General features: G+C 33.4%; 3 protein-coding genes across 3 annotated transcripts in view; 1 reads left to right on the top strand and 2 right to left on the bottom strand.

Moving 5' to 3' along the window:
* Positions 1-8,753, bottom strand: part of MCU (mitochondrial calcium uniporter) — a 60,863-nt gene extending 52,110 nt beyond the window's left edge. The window contains exon 1 of the mRNA XM_018449792.1: positions 8,467-8,753. Coding sequence (XP_018305294.1) covers positions 8,467-8,571 — 105 coding nt within the window. The 5' untranslated portion in view covers positions 8,572-8,753. The remainder of the gene's footprint in view (positions 1-8,466) is intronic.
* A 2,425-nt stretch (positions 8,754-11,178) lies between these two features.
* On the top strand, positions 11,179-15,012 carry Amt2l (Amt-2-like protein). Its single transcript, XM_018449678.1, has 3 exons — positions 11,179-12,036; positions 13,249-14,026; positions 14,336-15,012. Exons 1-3 carry the CDS (start codon positions 11,326-11,328, stop codon positions 14,863-14,865), a joined length of 2,019 nt encoding a protein of 672 aa, XP_018305180.1. The 5' UTR covers positions 11,179-11,325; the 3' UTR covers positions 14,866-15,012.
* Positions 15,013-17,945: 2,933 nt separating this feature from the next.
* The window catches only part of sfl (N-deacetylase and N-sulfotransferase sfl), a 117,810-nt gene continuing 111,057 nt past the window's right edge, over positions 17,946-24,698 (bottom strand). Inside the window, exons 6-13 of the mRNA XM_018449848.1 lie at positions 22,558-22,901; positions 21,736-22,024; positions 21,136-21,264; positions 20,696-20,878; positions 20,403-20,623; positions 19,395-19,673; positions 18,370-18,667; positions 17,946-18,292 (exon numbers count right to left, since the gene is read on the bottom strand). Coding sequence (XP_018305350.1) covers positions 18,182-18,292; positions 18,370-18,667; positions 19,395-19,673; positions 20,403-20,623; positions 20,696-20,878; positions 21,136-21,264; positions 21,736-22,024; positions 22,558-22,901 — 1,854 coding nt within the window. The 3' untranslated portion in view covers positions 17,946-18,181. The remainder of the gene's footprint in view (positions 18,293-18,369; positions 18,668-19,394; positions 19,674-20,402; positions 20,624-20,695; positions 20,879-21,135; positions 21,265-21,735; positions 22,025-22,557; positions 22,902-24,698) is intronic.

Genomic DNA, 24,698 nt, shown 5'->3' with positions numbered 1-24,698 from the left:
TATCGTGGGTAAAATAGAGACCAATACATTCGACAGTCATAATAAAGTGCCGCCCAGTGTCGCCTAGGAAATATGTTCAAGGGTAAGTATTGTTTTGATCACTATGGAAGCACTAAAAATTAGTTATTAATTTCGGTGAGCATGCAGCTCTTTCTTTCTTTTATAACATGTAACATTAAAATTATAATATATAATATAAAAAAATATATGAAAGATATTTAATGATTTTAATTGCAAGATTGATCGATTTCGTTTCAACACGGGAAAAACGGTTTTGCTAAGGTATCTAAAAATATAGCTAGATATAAATCTAAAAATAATTTTGTTGGATTGTCAAAATAATTAAATAAAACGCTCAAACTGGTTGCTGTAATGTCTAAATTTTTTGCAGCATTATTTATTATGTTTGATTTTTCTACATAAATATTTTAATAGTGTAATACAATAATTTTCAGATCTACTAAATTTTTAGATATTTCAGCAAGAAGATTGTTTTTCCGTAAAGATAAGCATATAATCTCTCAGTATATGCAGACTTGATAACTTTTAGGTAGGTTTTATGGTATTATATCTTCATAAAAATCGTTATTGTTATTCCGAAATAAAACATAATGTCTCTAAGATAAGATCTGATAAGGTCCATATGTATAGCATCATATATGTATGCTGGATAAACACGTGAGAGTAATCAAATTGACAACGGATAAAAAAATTATTAGTTACCAAAGAAAATATTAAAAATTGTCAAGATGAGGCGTCAACTTCTTCCGCTTCTAATTTAATTTCTAAATATGCAACGAACTCCGTGGGATATTTTAGAAACTTAAAGGTGTATAATAAAAATCTGGACTGTGCAGTCCGAGCGTTTGTATGATGAGTTTTTACCGAATCTAGCAGGTTAATGGAACTCCGTGGAAAGTTTCTATAACTTTAAAAGAAAAAAGTTCAGCTAGTAGAATGATGCCGGTTATAAAACTATCGTATTTATTTCGCCTCTTCAGAAACCAATTAATCTTCGTGCTCATATTTGTTTTCGCTTTCGTCGAAGAGAGTAATTAAAACTTTGTGCTTAAACTTTGGAAATTTTTAATCAATGTTTGCAGACATGATTTAATCCAGAAAAAAATAGAATGACATTTTCACAGTAAAAAATTGGCGTAACATTGCTGAAATATACGGACAATTTTTCAAATTTGTGATTCGTTATTGAAAACGAATTCGGGATCATTGTACATTGCGATGAACCAATAACTCATCTATACAAACTGTGTGCAACTGTGCATGAATTTTGTTTGAATTTTAAAATTGAAATGAAAATATTTCTGCATTAAAAAGGTCAGCAGCATGGAAAGCTATGTCAACAATATTCCAATGTTAACTGGAAGTGTATTCGCTGAGAGAGTACATCGCTAGTAATGATTGAGAATATTACATTACATTAATCACAATCGAATCATTGAAATTTTATGCTGATTTCGTTTATAAATCGATTTATATCGAGGTCTATAGCAATTATTCGACACTATTTCGCACGTTCGGATGCATTAGCTCAATACCATTGTTTCCGTTCATTCTATTCACATTTAATTAACTTTGATTAATTAAATTAGCTAATTATCTTCTCTCAGTTTCAAATCTAATCAGTTTTATAGGCAATTTCCTATATTACCGCTTGCGCAATTGTTCATCATATTTTTTCCGAGAAAAGATTAAAGCACACATATAAAGATCATCAAGAAGACTAAATCCGATATGGGCAATTATCGCACGAATTTCCAGGCCTTATACTTCGCATGTCACACGCTCTAGAAGTTTTACATTTTAAATGCGAGCAATTCATTGGAAATAAAACTGAGTTTCAATAAGTGGAACAAAAATAAATACCGTTACATCGATATTCATCTACGGACGCGATCGCAATGACATAGCGTATGACTCCTCGTCACATCTTTCAGTAAGTCTGTCACCTAAGGTGAATCAACAAATTTATGTGGATCAGTTGAAGTTTCCAGGATTTATATTCTTCGCATGTGTGCCACACGTTCTAGAATTCCTATATTTTAAATGCAAACAATTCGTGGAAAATAAAGCTATTTCAATAAAATGGAACGAAAATATTATACATAAGTACCGTTACACATTGATATTTATCTACGGACGTGACAGCAATGACATAGCGTATGACGTTTCGTCATATCTTCCAGTAGGTCTGTCACCTAAGATGAGTCAACAAATTCATGCGGATCAGCTGTTACGTCGAGGCGCATGTATCAATAGCGACGAGAATACTATAGATAGACAGAAAATCGATTGACTAAAGTTGCCTTGTGCTTCTCTCGCTACGATTGTCACTTCGAACGGATTGTCCGCAAAATACCGACGATTGATCCGGTGGTAATTTCATCGAGACAATCATTGCAATCCAAGCTGAGAGAAATAAAATCTTTTATCGAATTGGACAATAGATCGATTCAAAGTAATTAGGCTGACCTTTTCGCGATCTATTAATTAGTATCTCGTTCACTTTTTCGTCTATTCCTTTTTGCGCAAAACGAATGGGAAGGAAATATTGGAATTCGTGCATTTTGTCTTAAAAACGGTATATTATAGTTACGTGATCGTTGTGAAACACGTCAGGTAACGTGTAAGAAGGTTAATGAGAATCCGCGACGACTCAATGGAATACCAACCAGATGTGCTCTTTGAAAAAAGTCGGGCTTCGTCTGACGTAATAACATAATGTGCGTATCACGAATGATGAGTCATTGAAACGATATATACATCATTCCAAGACTCATTTCTTGCAAACTTGCATTTTACACATCGCTGAATTTATGCATTATTGTCCAACGGTAAAGAAAGTTGATGCTAATATATTTAAATAAAATTTTGCAATACTGAACGGTTCTCTTTAGAACTTGACGCAATTTATGTGCTTTAATCACAGATTTCTTTACCATAAAAGTCTGTGGCTTTAACATAAGCAAGGAAGAACAAGAATAAAAAAAGTTACATGAAACTTTTTATGATCCTCTGTTGTATCATTAATTATATAATTTGTCTTCTTGATCAAAATTGAAAAAGGGAAAAAGATCCAAGTTTAAAGACTTACTGAGGCTCTCACCTTAAATATGCAAATTATATCAAATTGCGTTTAAATTTTTAAATTCGTAATTTAAAAGCTTACAATAAATTCGATTTCTACGAGACCAAATTCGTCAATGGAAACGTTCTCGAGTCGAGCGATGACGTAAGAAGTTTATATAATTTTGGTATGATGAAAGAATTCCGAATAAATATCACATCCACACAGAGAGAAAAATGTTTGGTATTTGTAACTATAATTATATATTACTATAATTATGATTATTACTACTATAATAATAATTTTTTTATGGTAAATTCAACTATTTTATGATTATAACAACTATAATTATAGTCATTTTAGGTTGCCAATTATAACATTTGTTGCTGGAACTATATATATAGTTACTGTTATTATTATTATAGTAGTAATAATCATAATTATAGTAATATATAATTATAGTTACAAATACCAAACATTTTTCTCTCTGTGCACATATGCAAGGCTTCGCCTAAAAGTCAACCCCTCGAAAATTTTATTTTGTTATCCTAAAATTTCGCTTCAATAAAATCAACGACAAAGAGCAATTCGTGGAATGTTTTCGAGGTCAAAACAAGTCTCAGGAATACGGTATATTTTCGGTATGACGATTTGAGGAACTCTGAATATTTATAAATGTCGAGGAGATCGCGGCAGCGAGCGACTAGATTTATCTCCCTTGACATTTATTATAGGTAAGAGACATGAGAAAAGAACGTTATTGACGTATATAGTAAGCGCATGTGAAGTACCTCGGCGATCTTGAGATTCCTTGAAGTTATGGCGTATCATTTGCAGAATTTTGGATCCTAGCCAGATTGCTGAACGAACAAACTCGAGTCAGACAACGCGAGCAACAGCATATTTAGTTTACGCGGGAATATGACATATTTAAAATTCTATTTTTCAGGATACATTAATTACATACCATTTTTTACTTTAATTTTGACTGTGTCAACTTTTAAATGAAAAACAAACTACCTACGTTACTCATGCGTGTATATGCAATATATATGTTCCACCTTTCTTCATCATTTTATTCTGCATAAATTTTTAATTTAATTTTCACGTCGCTTTACTTTTTAAATTCCGCATAAATTTTATGCGAATATTATACGCTGCGAGTTTATTTCTGTATATAAAAATATGGTTGCAATTATTATAAAAAAAGTTTAATAACAATTTATAATTTTATTTTCGGTGCCAACTGTATAATTTTTTGGTAGAAATATAAATATAATTATAATTACTAACATTAATAGCAGTAATAACTATTTAAAAAATGGAGTTGTGCTTAAATTATTTTACCATGTAATTATAAACACAAATATTAAAAACTTTCCTCGTATGTTTAATCAGTGGTTTAAAAAAGATTTTGAATATACACAAAAATATTGCCGCTTGCAATAGTAATTATGTACGTTTACTATTCATAAGCATGAGAAAAGTTTTTGGTATTTGACCTGTATTTAGTATAATAATTGTAATTATTGTTATTGTAATGTTAGTAATAATAATTATATTTATAATTCTATCAAAAAATATATATAATTAGCCAAAAATGACTGCAAAATATAACTATTATTGTAAATGGTTATACTCACTATAATTTAACTGTATATATAATTTATAATTATATTTTTTAAGCTAACCATATTTTGTATGATATTTAATAATAATTATATTTACAGTCATTTTTTATACCAAATTATATTTTTTTCATAGAATTAGAAATATAATTATTGTACGAAAAAAATGGTTTGTTAAAGTATTTAAAAATTTAGCTATATATACAGATGTGAAAATAGTTTTGTTAAATTATCAAAATAATTATGTGAAACATCAAACTAGATGATTAGAATATCAAACATTTCTCCAGTTGCAATTGCTCATTACGTTTGTTTCATAATTATTTCTTACATAATTATTTTGATGGCAAATTATTCTGAGATGTATATCTATAGCTATATATATATATATATATATAATTTTTATGTTTCAGAAAATTGTTTTTCCAAATACATAACATGTATGATTACTACTATTTAATAATTACTATACCATGTCACAAATACCAAAAACTTTTCTCAGTCTCACGTCTACTTTAAGCACAGTATTTGACCTATATTTTTTCATCTTTTTTTTCTCATCCGTTTTAAACGAGATATTCGAGCTTCTCCCTGTGAACTTTAATCTGTACGTACGTAGGAAATGGTCGGGCAGCGAAGCATTGCTAAGAGCCGAATGAAATATTAGCGCAATGGTCGGTGCTAAAACGTGACGCTATTTGATTTACGAGCATAGGTAATACTTAGGTATTTTTCGCGTGGAAACTGTTTCTCTTCCCATGGCGACGATGAACTCGGGATCGTTTAGCGTGGCTTGGGCACAAACGGTTCGCTTTTATACCGAAGACGCATATGCCCGAGAAATTCATCGAAAATCGGTTCGGTTATCGAAATTGCTATGTCTACATCGGGAACAAGGATATATATTGCTCACCGCGAACATCCTATTAATTGGATGTTCCTATCAAAGTCCACAGAGCAGAAATTGAATTTCTGTTATACACCAGTACTGAAAGGGGAATTCAAAAAAAATCACTGGATTACACAATTCTGTATAGGAAAACAAATATGCGGTATTCTAGTATGTTTGACAATAACAATCAGTTAACTTTCTGTTGAATTTGATTCATCAAACTTGAACCTCGTTGAATCTATAAAAATTTTACATCATTACAGAAAGATTTTGATGAAGCATCTAAAAATTTAGCTAGATCTAAAATTATTTTATTGGAATCAGCAAAAAATTATATCAGCATAAAATTATTCTTTCTATGTAGATCATGAAGCCGTTTATTTACTTTGAGCGTCGTATTTTTTGCATTTTACTCGATGATAGTTTGCGAAGGCGGTTTATTTTAAGCTATAAAAAATGTTAGAAATCGATTGATGGCATGCTAAATATAAATGACTATATATATATGTTGATTTAAAAGGCTGGATTGTATGTTAACATGAGGTTGACATCTATATTAAATTTTAATATAAAGCACTGACGATATTTATAATAATATAATATTCATATTATTATTCTACTTCTCTCATTATTTCTCATATTCATCTTAATCATTTTCTATTTTCATAAGTAATTATAAATATATTATTGTCATTTTAATTTATCATATCCGTCTTGTAAATACGTGTATCTTAAAGTCCTATAAACAAATAAAATGTAAAAACATGAATATTAATGTATTAAGAACAAAATATAAATAATTAAAGTATATTTCTATATTGATTAGAATAATGAGAAATAAAAATTGAAGAAATATTTTGTCTCTCATTTCATTTTATAATTATATAACCCGTTATAATTATAATTTCTTTAATTACTAAACGTTATGGTAATTAATGCCATCATATTGCAGATATAATCTGCACAGCGCACACGCGATAAACGCATACGCATCGGGATGCGTGCATGATTTGGTTTTTATTATCTCGTAACCGCACGTTTGCGTGCAGTAATCAGAAAATGATAACATTTTATTAATATGAAATTTTTTTGCGTAAGTTACTCGTACATTTGTTGTAGAAACAAAGAACACACATAACCAACTAACTTTAAGCAAATACATGATACAAAATAATTTGACGGTTTAATATTTATGATATTATCGATGTAAATATCTAGAAGCAGTTTTTTTAATGTGTTCTAATTTTTCCGAATAAGGAAAAATAAACTATCCGTTTACTTTCATTTCCACATTTATAATTAATACGCACAAATGCAATGGAATCAATGCAAATCTCTTAAATAATAATTCTTTTAAAGAGAAGATATGACATTAAAATTAGAAATAATTTCCAATTTTTTTCTAATAACATATATTACAAATGTTTCGCGTTAATTCTGCTGGAAACATGTATGTTTATGCTAGCGTTATCATTTTGTAATTATCAAATAATTTAAAGCGATCATGTATGTTCACGATAATGAGTAATTAAATAACAAACGTGTTTCCCGCTTTTATATTATTCTCGAAATTATCAATTCTCATCCTACAACAAATTACGTTATAATATAAAGTCAACACATAAAAAAATATTCTAAATTTTAATAAATATTTGTTTGAATAGTGCTAATTTAGCATTTACTTACAGTAAAGAAATTTTTACTACTAAATAAAAAAAATGATAGTTATCTTCTTAAGAATTAATAGTTCTTGTATCAAATAAATACATTTAGTAAATATTCAGCTACTATTATTCAAACAAATATTTATTAAAATTCAATACATTTTTCTCACAATGTAGCGGAGTTCAGTAACACACACGTTTGATATCGCGTATCGGAATTATAATCATACTTTACAACATTTAATTATTCAAATGTAATCTGATATTCATTTAATCTGCGAGCAGAAAATAATTTCCGAAAGAAAGACAAATAAAATATAGAAGAAAATACGATTTTTCCCACAGAGCACCTTATATTCGTTTCTATCAATGTAGTTTAATTTTAATCTTGCTTTAACTCTTCATCTTTTTTGCAGTTCCAAGAATTAAAAACGGATGAAGAATAACCAGAAACGATTAACTCCGTTCAAATCCGGTATCTCGTCTCTCTCGTTACCGGTTTTATTAACATTATAGGCTTTCCTGCAATTGTACTTGTGTCGAGATGGAGAGGCGCGGTACCAAAGGTATCGCGTGCTTTCGGAAGGCGCGTGTGCGATAAAGACCCGCTAACGCTATTATATGTACACGCAATCGAATCGAAGGTGGGACTCGTGTTGGAGCCAGGGTACGCTTCACACGGATGAGAGTGGGAGAAGTAGGATCTCGGGGACCTCATGTAACACATTATCGCAGCTATTGCGACTGCGAGTAGGATGGGGGTCATGAAGAGTGGACATCTGAGCCCCGCAATATCAATTAATTTGACCTAATCCGCACGCGTATGTATTCAAAATAAACCAATGTACACCGGCTTCGAGATAACCAATCTATATCGCCGATCTCTGTCACACGGTCCCTTGTACAGCTCCCCGTATGCTCCGAATAAATACTCCGACTACTCCGAGAAAAACAGGGAGGAAAGAGATTTCCATCGAGCGGAATCGCCAAAGGGCGCGCGTCACGCAGGGGTGCGTTCAGATTCCCACCCGAGTGCTCCCCAGATATTATTTATCCTTATTTAACATATCAATGAACACAAGGATATAAAATGATACTTGGATAAAAAAATCAGGTAAAAAAAATGAGAATTTGAACGTAGCCCAGGTGTGGTTCGCTCATTTTACGTTAACTGCGTTGTCAAAACGCATTTCTCACCTTTCGGTACCGCCTCGGTGTGGCCAGGTAAGACGTGGTAGTCAGCACGCGGCTCATCTCGCACCACCTCACGACGAATACCGTCCGAAACGATACTGCTGCCATTTCGTCGCCGCTGTCAAAGAGCCGGGCGCACCGTTCGACGACGTTCCGACGCGCGGATCACTCGCTGTTCGCTCTTCTCTCACGCACAAGTCGACCGGGACAACAAACACCCGCCTGCCACCCGCGTCACGCGGTTTGAGCGAACCGACAACCGGCTATGACCGACTACCGCACTACCGTTCGCGGCGCGGTGGGCAGACGGTATCGCGCGCGCGGGTCCCGAAACCCCGACCTTGCGGCGGCCGACGACGCGACGTGACATGCGCGCCGCGCCGTGCTCGACGCGCATTGGTCGAACGGCATTGACGCTGCTGTTAGCGGCACATTTGGAATCGCGATTAGGATGATTCGTTCCTAGATACGGACCGCGAAGACGTCGTCCATGAGAAAACGTTATTCTCGGCATCAACGTACTCCGTTGTCACGCGCGTATCGTATATGCGCGAGTTCTCACCTTGTAGAGAATGATCCATGTAAATTGCAGAACATTGCAGTGGTTTTTTCTCATTTTCTAATCCAAACTCTAAATATCGGATATTGTTTTTGAGAATTTTTTCATTTTCTTAAAATATTAAGAGCTTCCGACTAAAGAGCGTCTGGTTGGAAAATATATTTTTCTGTTTTTATTTTAATAAATTGAAAAACTTTCAAAAACAATATCCGATATCTTTCGGCTTAGAAAATGCAAAAGTACCTCACTGTGCTTCGATTTGAGTAGATCATTTCTCACGATGTTATGCAATGAATTATTGTTACAGGCTGCTTCTAACATTAGTTTCGAAACAAATTTCTACTTTATTAGTTTAGATATTATCTTATCTTTTTTCTCTTAACTCATTAAGGACCAAGACAAATTTTTTTCTCAAAATTTAAAATCCTTTTAATGGCAAGTTACTATGCCCTTAAGGAGTCTACTTGCCAAAAATTTCGCATCCCAAAATTGATCCATTTTTTGATCGAAAAATCGACCAGCTGTCCTTAATGGATTAAGATACTTCGATGAATACAGATCTACTGCTTTCGCGAGGCATTCTTACCTAATTTTTAGCGATTTTTACTTGAAAGTCTGACTTGTCCTTTACAGTTTTAAGTCGGTGAACGGAAGTTTGTTTCTCCGCGACTTCTCTGCACAAGTAAAGTCTATTCTACAATGTGCTCTTTGTTTTCTGTCTCTTGCTTTTTCCCCCTTTGCAACCGTTTTATCGACAATTGTATTTCTTGCTACACGTTTCCTGTTTCTTCCGAAGTTCGTAAACTTTTATTTCGGGGGACATAAAACAAAAAACCGAATAAGAAGCAAAAAGACAAGTTGTAAAAAAATGGCAAAAAGCAAGAAACAAAAAACAAAAAACACATTGTAGAATAAGCTTAAAATTTCGAATTTTTTTGTTTTCCACTGATTATGAATGGCAAAAATTAAAGTGTCTACAATTTGTTTGATCATATGGCACATAAATTCTTGTATTCTTATATAATAATACTCTTTTTTATGTAATGACTATTTATACTGAGGTTTTAATGTTTATACTAAAATTAAGTAACTTAATTAAATAATTTTACACTCTTTTCTTAATGATCTATAATTTAAACTACTTTCGGGAATACACCCTGAGTGCCTCCAGATATCAGTTTATTCTTTTTTTAATCTTCAGTGAATTAATAACAAGCATAGAATGATCACCCTTGAAGGCACTCGGTGTGTATTCTCGAACGTAGCTTTGATGTCCCCCACAGATTTCTATATATAGGTTGCGTTCCAAATTTACTGTCACAGCTGGAAATCTACAATTTACGTCACGTGCACTATAGATTTTCAGTATTGGCAGTTAATTTTGGAACATAGAAAATTATATAGATGCGTTCGGGCTCTGGTGGAAATAAATCGCTGAAATCGCTGAAAATCTCTGAAATCTCCATCAATTAACTCATTTCTCATTATGAATTATACTGAAATAGGTCAATTGATAGAGATTTCAGCGATTTCAACGATTTATTTCCATCAGGGGGGAGACGCTATTAGCGCTATTTGTGTCATTTCATCCTTGGACGGAATCCATAGGCTGGTATTCATAGTTAGATCTTATATTTAAGACCGTCTTAGGTTTAGCTTTGAGGTATCATGAACCAATCAGAGAGTCGCATTAGCGTCTTAAGACATTACTTAAGACGGTCTTAAAATAACAACCGATTATGAATACCAGCCATAGTCCGGTCTTAATCTCAAGCAACGTCTTAAGAAGCTAATACGGCTCTCTGATTGGTTCATGCACTAGCTTAAGACCATCTCGAATTTTGAGCAACCTCTATGGATTCCGTCTCTTGTTTTACGTGTAATAAACGATGAAAATAGAATGACACAAGCTAGTGTCTTCCCGAACGCACCTTATATACTTATGTATACTGTGATATCACTTTAAGGGTGATCCAAAGATCTTACATCCACATTATTAAAACATGAATATAGAATCGCATGAAATCTTTGAATGTGGACACGGGCTTGGCTCGCGGCTCGATGTTCGGCTCGATAATCTGGACGCACCCATTATTTTCGATGAAACAACAGATAATTCAACTGCGCACGCGCTATTTCATTCGTTTTCATTCAGTCTCCTGTCAATTATTCCAATCCCAACAGAAACGTTACCTCCGCGCGCAAAATGTATCAAATCTTGAAGCATATTTCGACCACGACAAACAAAGATATGATAACGTGACAACGTACAGAAGAGACACCCAACTCCAAGAGAAGAGAGAATGTCGTCCGTTATCAGAGACTATTTTTACGCCGGGAACTATTACGATCACGCCGTTCAGTCTCAGATATTCGGCAATTATACCGTTGTCTCTACCACACATCTCCACTGGAATTCACTGATTCGTCTCGTCGTGACGATTCTGCTGCGCATCGGCTTTGTTGTCGTCCAGGTCGGTAACGTCCCGATCGACAACGTTAATCTGATACTTCTTCAAAATGCGATCGATCTGTGTTGCATTACCGTTATATACTTCCTGATGGGCTTCCTCGTTGCTTACAACAGCGCCGGTTTGATCGGCGCGGGTTATTGGATCGGTGATCCGACGATTGACAAGAACGAGGCGATCGTGGGGTGGCAGGCAGTGGCGATCGCATCGGCGATTTGCACCACCGCCGTCGCAGGCCGGATGCACATAGCAGGATGCCTGTTGGTGAGCGTCCTCTTGTCAGGCCTGATTCAACCGTTGCTCATCCGCTGGGCATGGATGGGATGGATGGCAGAGAACGAATTAGGTGGAAAGACGGTGGTCTTCAAGGACCGAGCTGGTACAGCAGTAATCCATATTGTCGGAGGACTCTCAGGCCTGATCGGATGCATCGTTCTTGACAAAAGAATTATGTTCAGAGGGAACGAATACTTGAATAACGCGAATCCCAACTCTGCTCGGAACGCTTTCGGGGGATTACTGTTGATCTTCGCTGGGCTTCAAGTAAATATTTTGCTGGACATGAACCAAATTAATAGAATTAATATATAGAATAAGAAATACTTAGTTTTTGGTATAATATAAAATTATGGTTGTCAAGTTCGGCGGAAAAAAATTTAAGTTTCTCTGGTAAAATTTTTTTCAAATCGCATCCATAGAAAAGAAATTTTTAGGTTAAATGGTATTATTCTTCGATGTATCATAAAATAGAATCGATATAGGAACGATATTTATTGTTAAAAGAAATATTTTATTTACTCAAACGGAAAATTCTTAAATCTAAAACAAAACGATTATGAATATCAGTTTCGTGCCAAATACTATGGCGCCAGCATTATGCATTGAGTAAAGATTTATTTTAAATGTAAGAATATATGATTCCAAAAAGCTCATTTTGTGACCATCGAATTTCGAATCAAACTGTATGCCAAACGATGCTATATGATTCAATATTGTTCAAGCATAGACACAAAAAAAGTTAATACTTCCTTAATAATAATAAAACTTTGACTAGAATTAGTCAGAATGGTTTTCTAATCCGTCCACCGCTCTACTGTTTAATTTTTTAAAGGGGTAAAACTACCCCTAAAGAAATTTTTGCTGAATTTCTTAAAAACGAATGCAGATACGAAAAAAATGTTTAGGATAAAAGTTGCTTAAAATTTTGCATAAAAAAGGTCTCCTAAATATATTTCTTATCTGCCGTAAATACTACAAAAATATATAAGCTAAAAATGTGTGTTTTTGGAGTCACTCTTTAACTTTATATTGTTATTCTCGTTTAAAGACAATAAAATTAAATAAATCAACTTTATTTAATTTGAGAAAGAAAAATAGAAATTATTGATTTAAGGATTTATTCTCTCGTAACTCTTAACGATTGTAACTGTAGCAATGCCATTGTGCAAGTTTTGTGTATAGTAAAAAAGTTGCGCAACACTATAACGCTAAGTTACAGTCGTTAAGAGTTACAGAATAGTTTAATTGTTGGCCATCAAAATAATTATGTAGAACGTTCAAGCATGATGAGTAATGCAAAAGTTTTGACATTCTAGTAACCAGCTTGAGCGTTTGACACAATTATTTCGATGATCCAACAAAATTATTTTGACATCTATACGTAGCTAAATTTGTAAATATACTATAAAACCATTCTTTTTTCGTTCAAAAAAAGAATCGCGAACTGCTAGTGTACAACGTTGCGTACATTTGCAGGACTTGTGCACGAGCTCGCATGAGCACGGCAAGTATCGAATGTTCGCACGGGACTCATCGCTCGCATACGTCAACAATTTCCTGGCCGCGTCCTCGTGCACATTCGTAATCGTGGTTATACGCTTCGTCTTCAACCGTGATCCCTACGATCATTGGACGTTAAAGAGATGCATTCAGGGAACGATCGCCGGCGTGGTAATGGTGTCGGCTGCACCAAGCGATTATTCGCCACAAATAGTTATCGTGTTGGGCTTCCTGGGAGGCATCATGTTTCATCTCGTCTCTACGTGGATCTTTCACAGCACCCTGGAGGATTATTGCAACGTCGTAGCCGTACATCTCATTTGCGGGATCCTTGGGAGTATCCTTGCTCCCTTTTGTGCGATGCGTAAAGACGAGGATACCGTGACGATATTATTGAATTTCTCCTGGCAATTAATCTCCTTGGCTGCATTGCTGGTCCTAGTTGGCACAGCAATGCTGCTGATCTTCGGTATGCTGGAGTACTACGGAATACTCCGTAATAGATCGGAATGTTTGAATCATACATGGGGCAAGAGAACTCCGTTTCTGCAAAGACTATTCTCTCCTAATAGTGATTGCGTTTATTTGGACTCAACTTCCAGCATGGGACATCATCCGAGCATTGATTTCAGATTTTCGAAGTATCAAGAAGAGATAAAGCTTGAAGAAGGAAGGCCTACCGTTACGATTATTGCGAATCGACAGAACGTGAACGTCAAAATTGAAGATGACGTTACAAAAATTCCAATGCCGGGTCGGTAAAATTTATGAAATCCAAAATACTTATATTTTTCTTCGCTATCCTAATTCAGCATCAATTTATTGCTTAAAAATATTTTTATATATAATATTTCCGCATTTTATTCGATTACTATATTTCTCAATAACTTTTCGTTAACTATCCCAATAATTGGTAAACAAAAATATATATAATTAAATAGTTATAATTAAAAAAGTAGAGTTTATAACTATTATAAGATATTACCAGCTTAAAATATGTAAAGAATAAATCATTTTTAATCTTCTCGGTAATAGCAATAATATATTTATTTGTTATATTTAGGTGCAAGAGTAAAAAAAATGAGACAAGTGCATACTTTATCTGGGAGTACTCCGACGTTAATAGAAAATGGAGGTGGTACTGGTGAATCGATTAACAAGGATCTTTCAGTCATTGGAGGGAAAAGATTTCTTGGAAAGGAGATAAAGTGTACTTTAGATCCTATAGAAGAAATAGATGAAGAGATTTTGAAAGAATTTGAAATCGAGAAAAATAACGTTCGACTCAGTATAGACGATTGTAATGCTGGGGACCAAAATCCAATCTCGGAATATTTTAACGTGTCTGGAGATCGAAGGGACTTGAACGAATCGAATTATCAGCTTCGAAGAACCATAAAATTTACGAATTTACATAATGAATTTGTCAAAGAAGATTTGAAAGTTGTGTTGGGACCAAATCGCTTGGATTCTTCATCCAGCGATTCATGCGATGATGACACTATTTTTGCAAAGACGCCAAACTTGAATGAATCCATAAAAGATATTGTAATAAACAACGACTCATTGACTTACAGCGCAAATGTATTATAAGTAACTCTAACAAGAGATTCGATTCAAGCGCGCAAAAGATATTGATATATCGAAACAGCGAAGTTACCAAAGAAGCTACATCAATTTCTTGGAACTGGAACAATTAAAGATATTACATAATTTTGAAGAGGAAAAAGCTTATCATTACCACATATCGTTCTAAATTATTTTAATATAACCATTCTAAAATTGTTTCAGTTCTAAGATGTTGATGCATGTAAAATAAGTAACAAAAGTGTACCTGAAAAGAACAAAGAGAATTATATAAGTGAATCGTATAAAAAAAATTGTAAATAAAACGTGTGAAATTAAAATTAAGAAAGATATAATTCAAAATATGTGTACTAGAAAAAATGTATTATATATTGCATAGTATCACTTCAATATGTTGTCATTTACAAAACAATCCAATGTAGGATTTTTGGTGCTTCTTTTATTAGAACTTACAGACTATTCGTACAATTATTACAATATTTTACATTAGAATAGTCATAAGTTAAATAATTGAAGTGTCGTACACACATCCTCTACGCGCAATTTCGTTTATTCGCACAACAATGGCATTTTCTTTTCCTGGGCAGTCTATATTGGAACAGAATATTTACAAAGTGCTCGCCATTTCTGTGCGTTTACACGCAAATAAATGCACTCGAAATTTTGTAGCAATTAACAGAGAGTACGCTACCACTGATGACAATAACTAATATGTACAAAATGAGACGAAAAAATAATTTTTCTTTCATAAAACACTCAGACGTTGATAATGCATGTAATTGTATTGCTTTTTATTTTAATAAATTTTTTTTTAAATTTATAGTTTTTAAAATTTTGTGGAAAAGATATAATTATAGAAAGATATCATATAAAAACATAAAAATAAATAGAGATGAAGATTAGTGATGAGGTAATATTAATGCTAATTCTGTTTACGTATGCGATGATAATCATATTCTGATAATTCCACGGGATTTATTACTTATCTCTGTCTGCCATCAGGTTATTGTCAGGTAGTAGCAATCCGGACATTTGTTGCTACCGCCATACTGAACAAAATTAAGGATATTGACTCTAAAAACCCGATTGGTACATTATAATAATAATCATATATACAACATTGGTAAAATGGCACAATTCGACGAAACAGATCAGTTGATATTACCATTATCATTAGTAACTACTATTACAAGACTAATAATAAACTTTGTACATGATTTTTTAAACGTTACAATGGCATAGTTTTAACGGCAGTATAAAAATGAAAACAAGTCGTACAAACATAACAAAAGGTTCTGTCTAAATATAATATTGTTTCATATGTAACATTCAATGTAATGGCATCAGAAACATTCACAATGCGAGACAATTAATATAGTGATGAAATTACAAATAAAAAAAATTCTCTCCTGATCTTATATTGCTCGTTTTGGACTTTTTCCTAACGGGCCATATATACGATATTCATACACTTTTCTGTAGAAAAAGTGCGGCAAGCAGATATTATATGCAGATATCTGCCATGAGATTCTTAAAATCTCATGAATTCATTACAATGTACAATTAGATATGGTCACAGATACAATCAGTATTATTAAAAATATTTGTACATGTAGTTCACATTATTGGAGATGATATTATATATACGTATAAGTGACAAATAAATATAAAAAAATATACGTATACAATAATCAGATCCCATTGCTCTCTTGATCAACAAAATCTTCTTAGGTCAATTCGATGTATATTCTTTTAAAGTAAAATGAATACTGTATGATACTAAAATATATCATTTTCAAACAAGTAGTTACACAATAAAGATTCTGTATATATTAAATTTGAAAAGTATGCTAAAAAACAATTTCAAAAAATCACTGTGTAATTATTTGGACTTACCCGCTGAAAAATAAGATTCTATTTCTACTTTTTACAACAATGATCAAATCCACGATGTATCACTATACGCAATTCCTAATAATCGTGACAAATGTTTTCATACATGCAGAATTTCATACAACTTTTCAGCGGGTAATTTGCATAGTGCGCCAAATAATCATTTATTGATCTAATAAATAACGCACGAGTTTCAACTCTTTGATAGTGTTAATTATTGCAAATGGATGTATGTTCGTCAACGCATCTGAGATTGGCGAACTTTCAAACTCATCTTGGATATACCTGAATTGTCGGTTTCGAGTTTTCACTCTATTTTTTTCTGTACAATACACCTATATTAACATCAAAATAATGCGTTACATCAATGTACAAACGGACGCGATCACACATCTTTTGTTGGCCTTTCCACCGTGGATACCAAGAATAGTATTGTCAAAATATACATAGATTTCTTGTCATCGTCATCGATCTTAAATATGTAACGAGAATTAATATACACTGTATCTCCGAAAGTGGTGGGCTCAAGAGAAAAGCTCTCAAACTCCCGAAATCTCACGCTCGCATGGACGATCCGATGATTAGTGCAAGAAGAACGGTCGATGAACTGTTTGGCTAAAAAATCTGACAGTACAATTCATCGATGATCCTTACACATGAAGAATATACATTTCTCAAAACAATATGATTTGGACAGTCTGATATTAAGAAAAGTGAACTTTAACTTTTTAAAATATTGCATTTTTCTGAAAAGATACTCTTCAATATCATTCGTTACAACACGCGTATCGTGTTGATAGCAAAAATTCATTTATGCTCAGCATTAGATATTTTATAAATTTCTACTAGCAAGTGTCATGGACATCTTTTTTGATATATACGAAATCTTTTCTTACGTCATAAAATTTATAAAAACAGGTCTGTCATATTTTTTATAAAGATATATCTTTTTTTACATAATTTTCAATTCACATGTATTGATTGACTTTTTGCTCAACTTATGCATGGGGAAATAGAAAGGTGCCTAATTATTGTTGGACAATGGCACTAGTGAGTGATTAATATCCTTGATTTCTACGACGCGGTAACGATGATAATGATAATAGTAATACATTAATAATTAATATAATAATAATAAAATAAAGAGGATAATAATAGTAAAACTAATATTATTAGCTTAACAGTGATCGACAATTACAACTGGGACTTCGTAAAATCGCTTATTATGACTAGCTTTTGTAGGGTCTTCAATTACATTAGGCCAGTCCACTGAGATAGGCCAGCATGGTCCTCCCTTTAAAGATGTGAAATCCAGTGGAGTTTTGAATGTACAATTATTTTACAAGTCTTCCATTAGCAAGCGATGTATCTCGCTGACAGCGGAAGCGAGTAGCCGGGAAACATTAAAGTTTCATGTGATTGGCGTTTGCTAGGTCATCACAGTATCGGTAAGGTCCTCCTTCAGCCATTGCGGAATCGTTCTGGACCCAAGCCGCTTTAATAATTTCACTAGAGCCGTGTTGTGGGACAAATAATATCTCTGCAAAAGAGACAGCACATTTGCAACTCGATACGATTGTATATGCCGAAAAAGACAATTTACTACAAGAACTTTACCTGTAGTAATTTGTACGATCTGTCTTCCATCGGTGGGTACTGGCGACCTTTACTTTTACCAAGACATTTAGTGCGATCTTCATTAGTTACTTGACAGAAGAAACCCTTTTTCGGATCATACCTCAAATGTGAGGAATAATTGAAGGCGGGCGTTATTTTTAGAAATCGTTGCAATTCATGCAGCGTTTCCACAGGATTTTGTCGTAATTGTTCGCCATCGATAATGTGTAATTGTTGCGGTAAATAGAAAGATAGCCATCTCTCTAAATGTTGGGCGTACTTTCCAGGATTTAAACACCTGTAATTGAATGCAATATTGAAACTTATGATAATTAAAATACATGGCATGTTATGTTAATTAAACCATATACAGAGTGTCCCATTTTAATGTCCCACCCAAATAACTTTTTTATTTTTGATCTTAGAAAAAATATTTCACACAAAAGTTGTATGGCTTTGAGGGGGACATAAGATGGTGTCATTAGTTTCACCTTGAATAGTTGCTTGAAGGTCACCTGAAGATTATCTTCAATTTCTTAAACGGAAACCGGTCGGATCGTGCCTTTATCTTGTTTTGATTGATTGGATTATGTCCCGATCTTGCCATATAACTTAACAAATATTTAACGAAAAGGTACTTAATTATAGTGTTTTAGAAAGGTCTCGAGATGATCTACAAGAATGTGCAATAAAAGGAGGTTCCATTTAAGAAATTTAAGGTAATCTTCACGTGACATTCAAGCAACTATTCAAGGTCAAACTAATGACACCATCTTATATTCCCCTCAAAACCATACAACTTTTGTCTGAAACATTTTTTTCTAAGATCAAAAATAAAAAAGTTATTTGGGATGGGACATTAAAATGAGACACCCTATATAAAATTATAGGAAGATATAAAAGTTTTTTAGCATTCATTATTTTAGCGATCATTAACTTTTAACCGATTACTGTTACAAATAATGCCTATTCATATATTATTAAGTGAATACGTCTTACGTAATTGTTCATGTTCAATTATATACCTATTTCTAAGATCCCGTAGGGGTTTCGGAGCAGAATCACTCGCTGTGATGACCGCATGGAAGGAGTAATTGTTCGCTACCGGATCTCCGTGTACTCTGGTATGCTGGTACCAAGAATAAGCACGTCTAGCTGGAGAGAGCAATATGGTGATTAGCTTAGCTCTTGGTAAAAGTGCATGGGCTCTTCGCGGTACTAATTCTCCGTCAAAATAAGTGGCAGACTTTTCAAAGAGATATCGAGAACTCTCATTTTTTGATGCTGGAAAGAAACTCATGTACCTGAAAAAGTAATATAAGTCATGTATCGTCTGCTTTATACAGGGTGTTCAATTTTAATTTATCTTTTATTTTTCTTTTAGGTGGAGACGTCAAACAGATATGAAAGTCACCTCCACTTATTAATATGGAATTAAATGGTTTTTTTTTTTACATAATATGATTCCTCTAATTATTCTGCGTATAAAAGTATTAAGATAGAGCTATCAAAACATTAATATACAGTTCACATTGTACTTTATTCTTATTCATATTAACATAATAAAATATTAAATATTTTGTAAACTATTAATTTTTTTAATAATCGTATTTATTTTTGATATTTTTGTAAAGAGAATAATAAGATGAGTCAATTGATATAACGAAAACACAGTTACTTTAAAAAATAAATATGTAGACAAAATGGATAATTTTTTTAATAAGCAACTATAAATTTTAAATAAGCAGTATGTGTTTTTTTACACCAATTAATTTATCTCATTAGTCTGTATATACAAAAATCATGTAATTCCATTTTAAAAAGTGGAGATGGTCTTTATATTTTTTTGATGCCGTCACCTAAACGAAAAATATGTGACCAAAAAATACGTTCGAAACCGTTCCACTTTTATTCTAAAATTACAAATAAAAAAGTTTTTAGATGCAAGGTAAATTAAAATGAGACATCCAGTATATTACAGCAATAAATGCAGAATTAATGTTCCCGATTCTGATTTTACTGATTTTACTTACCAATCAAGACCTTTATAATAATTCTTTCCGTTGAAAAACTGTATCTCTTCAAAAGTATCGGGGCTTGGTAAATTGCTGCTTATTGCTGGATGAATGGATAGGAATGTGTACAGTGCCGTAGTACCGGTCTTTTGAGGTCCGATTACTAGAAATCGTGGTAGCTGATCGCAAGTTTTATTACGAGACCAAATTTTCTGATGTCTCTGATCATCGCATGGATTCTATAAAAAGAGATATTAAAATAGCTTAATAGTGTTATAGAAGCACTGTCAAAGTTATTGAATTCCACTCACTCCCCACACTGGATCGGCTTCCTCGGGATATAATTGAAAATAACGTTCTCCAAGCTGAAGTGGTGGTGCACTAGACAGCCTCAAATTCGTCCAACATTGAATGAATTTTATAACTGATTCGAAAGTGTACAATGCCAGCCGATCATTTCCATAATTCGACATATGCGTCATAAAAATATTTATCTGGAAAAAACAATACACAATTAAGATTATTTTATGCTTGCATGTATCATTATAAAATATATTTTATATCTATACATATTTTAATCATTATCATATTAAAAATCTAAAATATATGAAAATATATCAAGTCAGAAATAATTAATGACGAAGATCATCAATTTGTTATAAATAAACAGCTATTAAAAGTGAATTACCTGCAATATGAAAGATCAAACGAGCCCAGCAAAGATTGATTTTATAACGGCTGATTTACTCACCGGATTATATACGATCGTTTGGAAAAGTTCCCCGCCCTGTATCGACTCGTCCAGCTTTTCCCTTCCACCTGGATACCTCTCAATAAAAATTGTGTGAGTAAAAAGGCCACACGTTTGTCTCGGTAAAACCTTGAAGTACATAACAAAGGTTTTCATCTGGCAATATGTATCATCGAATGATTGTATATTTCAGAGAATTTAATAAAATATAAAATTAAAAAAATATACAAAGTATTTGGCGATAAAAACTTAATTTTGCATACAAGACTTGAGTTACATATCGCATCCAATAAAATAATACAATCCCTTATACCTCATTTCACTATCTATTGATCAAATAAATATCAAATTAGTTATTAACGGAATTTTACGATTGATTACGTGTTTAATATTCATGTAAATTAGCGAGCAATAAAGGCCTGATTTTCGTATTTCGAAAACTGCAGTATAAAAGGGTATTCAACTGCACGGTCGATATGTTATTTTCAATAAACGTTTGTACATCATATTAATTGTTGGGAATGCTGGCTTTAAAAAAAATTCAATAACTCTGTGGCCGAATTCATACTGTGAGAATTCGTGTGATTTCCAGGTTCGTACCATTATATTACGATGAATAAAACCGCGTCTCAAACGAGCCGGTCTCAGGTGCGGATATTCTTCGGTACTCGTGACCTTGATGTTCCATACTCGTTTCCATGCTTCATAGAGGCCTTCGTGGACCGGATAAACGCCGGAGTGATGTGGACTTACGCTGTATCCGCTTCCGGTCGGTATACCGTGATCCTTTGCGAATTGCTTGTTCAGTGCCATGTCCAATTGTAGATGAGTTACATTCTCGTAAAGATGCGGTTGTTGGTGATTCCACATGTGGGAAAACCACGTAAATCTAAAAAAAATCGTAAATTTTTGATATCATAACAAGTATATGTATTTTCATTGAATACATCGACAATCGCATAAGAAAACGTCTTCTCAAAGCATATGGAAATTTGTATTTTCCTTTGTATTTGTTTAGCTCGACAGCCACAATCAACTGCGATCATAGTAAGTAAAGCATTGTAACACTGTAACGTTTTGTCGCAGGCGATTATGGCAACATTATAACAAGCTGTTGCGTGATATTGTACGATAAAACATACTACGATGTTGACGTGACCGTAAATTTAGTTTATATTACACACTTTATATATGTGCGTTATAATAATAAATTACATAATTGTTGTAGTCAACGTAATTTTAATTAATTAAATTACTTTTAAAGCTATACAAATATTTCGATTTATGAAACAATAAACGTTATATTTTGTTGATCAATGTATATTTAATAATATATACTTTAAATATATATCTCTACTTCTAACGTAATGTAATATTCCAAATTTATCACTTTCACGCGATTAATTTTCGGATTTACTGTACCTGTCTACGTTCTCCAAAAGCATGTCGTCCCCCAAATTCTCCTCCGCTGTCCCGTGATGAAAATATTTCCCGGAAAACCCCAAATTAAATTTGAACCCCGGCACCAGAGCTTGAATTCTCTGCTGAGTGGCTAACAACGCCATTACGTCATCTTTTCTCAGTCTGGTGCCTTTCTCGCCGACGAATATATCGTCAACGTCCACCAGGATCATACGATTTAAACTGAGACTCAATTGCCCGTGTGACAAATAGGATAACGAGTCCAGCAGCAGTAATTTGTGCAACCAAAATCGTAAGCCACCGCCGAAGAGAACTCTTTGAATTCCGTCATATCTACCGTGATCCTGAAAAAAAATAAATAATTTTATAAATTAAGGCTTTTTTTTATTTGAAATAATATATATTTAAATCTAAAATAATAATCTAATAAATCTACTTTTACCGCGTTGTGTGCAGTATGTATAATTGTGACTCAGAATTGTGTGTTACGTGCTGCATCGTAAATAACTATAATCACGTGTATGTGTATAGAGATGGGTATCCCACAAAAAATACAATTGGTGTCCAATAATGTTAATTACTTATTTAGCCCAATTTCTTCTATTCACGATCGGAACGGTATTGATCTTAGTTGGCGTTTTAGTTTCGACATAGACTGGTTTCAGGATATTCTCATGTACACGGACGCACACAGTTAGTCGATCTAATCATTTCGCGATAACGAGCATCGTTATTTTTCTCTCAATGGAGTACGGCAGAGTACGGCGAGTAATCGGCCATGTCCGACGTGTTAATTGCATTGTTCGACGGAAACTCTCCAGTAACTCCGCAGCTTCGGCCATGAACCGGGCTTGTTAGCAGTAAACAACAATAATAATCTCACGGATAATCCCGTCCGTACGAGAGGGTGGGCGCCGAGATAGATACGCGGATCGTACAGGTAGCCAGGTGATTAAATCAGGAGCCAATCAGCCGTGGGCTCATTCGATTAATGAGCGACTGTGCGACTCGCTTCATTTGTTACCATTGGAACCACCAATTTATTTCGTTTCGGGGGTTGGTCCTACCCTGCCGTTGAATAGATCAAACGTTTCCGTTGACGCGACAGAGATGAGCAAAAGGCTGCCAAAATATTTTTTAATCATCATGAATGTGAAATATATTTCGAATATAACAAATCATAGGAATCATCGCAGGACTTCAAAGTGTTCTTTTTTTTAGCTCATCTATTTACGAACTACTTATAGACGAAATCCATTGCTTAATTAAGAAACAATTCGGTCTCGTTTTTGTGTTATCATAAATATTTTCATTTTTTTCAATACAATCATTTTTTATTTCAACACATTTTCTAGAACAATAAATTAATTCAATACTAAAAAATATTTTGAAATTTTGTTCAAAATAGTTAAACTGCACTGCATAGGTGCTTCATTATCACTGGTAAATTTTTTTCCAAATAAACCGAAATTTAATTTTGAAAATAAAAAATTATCACACTACTGCAGAGTGCAGACTAAATCGAGGCTGTAGGGTGAGAATTAAATTTAAGGGCAAAAATGCAGAATACTTTATATAAATATAAACAAATTAATTCATTAAAAAATATATAGAAATCAAAGGTTAAATAAGGATCGAGATAAGGATGGTCTTATTAAAAAGAGAGAAAAAAAGAAAAAAGAAAGAGAGCGAAAGAGAGAGCGAGAGAGATCATCTGAATATGTAAATGTAAAATAAGAATTTGAGATCTGAATAGATCTGTTTTCTGTAACTGAACTACTGTATCATTTTGAAACTTGAAGTGAAATAGGTATACGTTATTGATATTTGGCGAAAGCAAGAAAGTTTTAATTTAGGGCAGGAATAAAAAACAGACCTAACGTGTAAATATAAAAAAAGAATTTTCGATATGAATTGGAGATATATTTTTTCATTTATTTTTAAGTCAGTCGTATCGACATACAAATAAACTAGCTGCACCGTCAATTGGTATCACAGGGACAGGAAAAGTTAAACAAAAAGCCCCTCACATATCTCTGTATCTCATAAGCTCTCGCTGGTACAGAGACAAAACGGTTGAGTGTGAGATATGCATTCCGGGTGGATGGAAAAACGTCGCGCGCCGGAATGGAGCGCGCAAA

Source organism: Mycetomoellerius zeteki, unplaced genomic scaffold (assembly GCF_001594055.1).
Source record: "Mycetomoellerius zeteki isolate Tzet28-1 unplaced genomic scaffold, Tzet1.0 scaffold25, whole genome shotgun sequence".
Taxonomy (NCBI): domain Eukaryota; kingdom Metazoa; phylum Arthropoda; class Insecta; order Hymenoptera; family Formicidae; genus Mycetomoellerius; species Mycetomoellerius zeteki.
The sequence above is the reverse complement of the archived record's forward strand: the minus strand, read 5'-3'. Positions and strand labels throughout refer to the sequence as shown.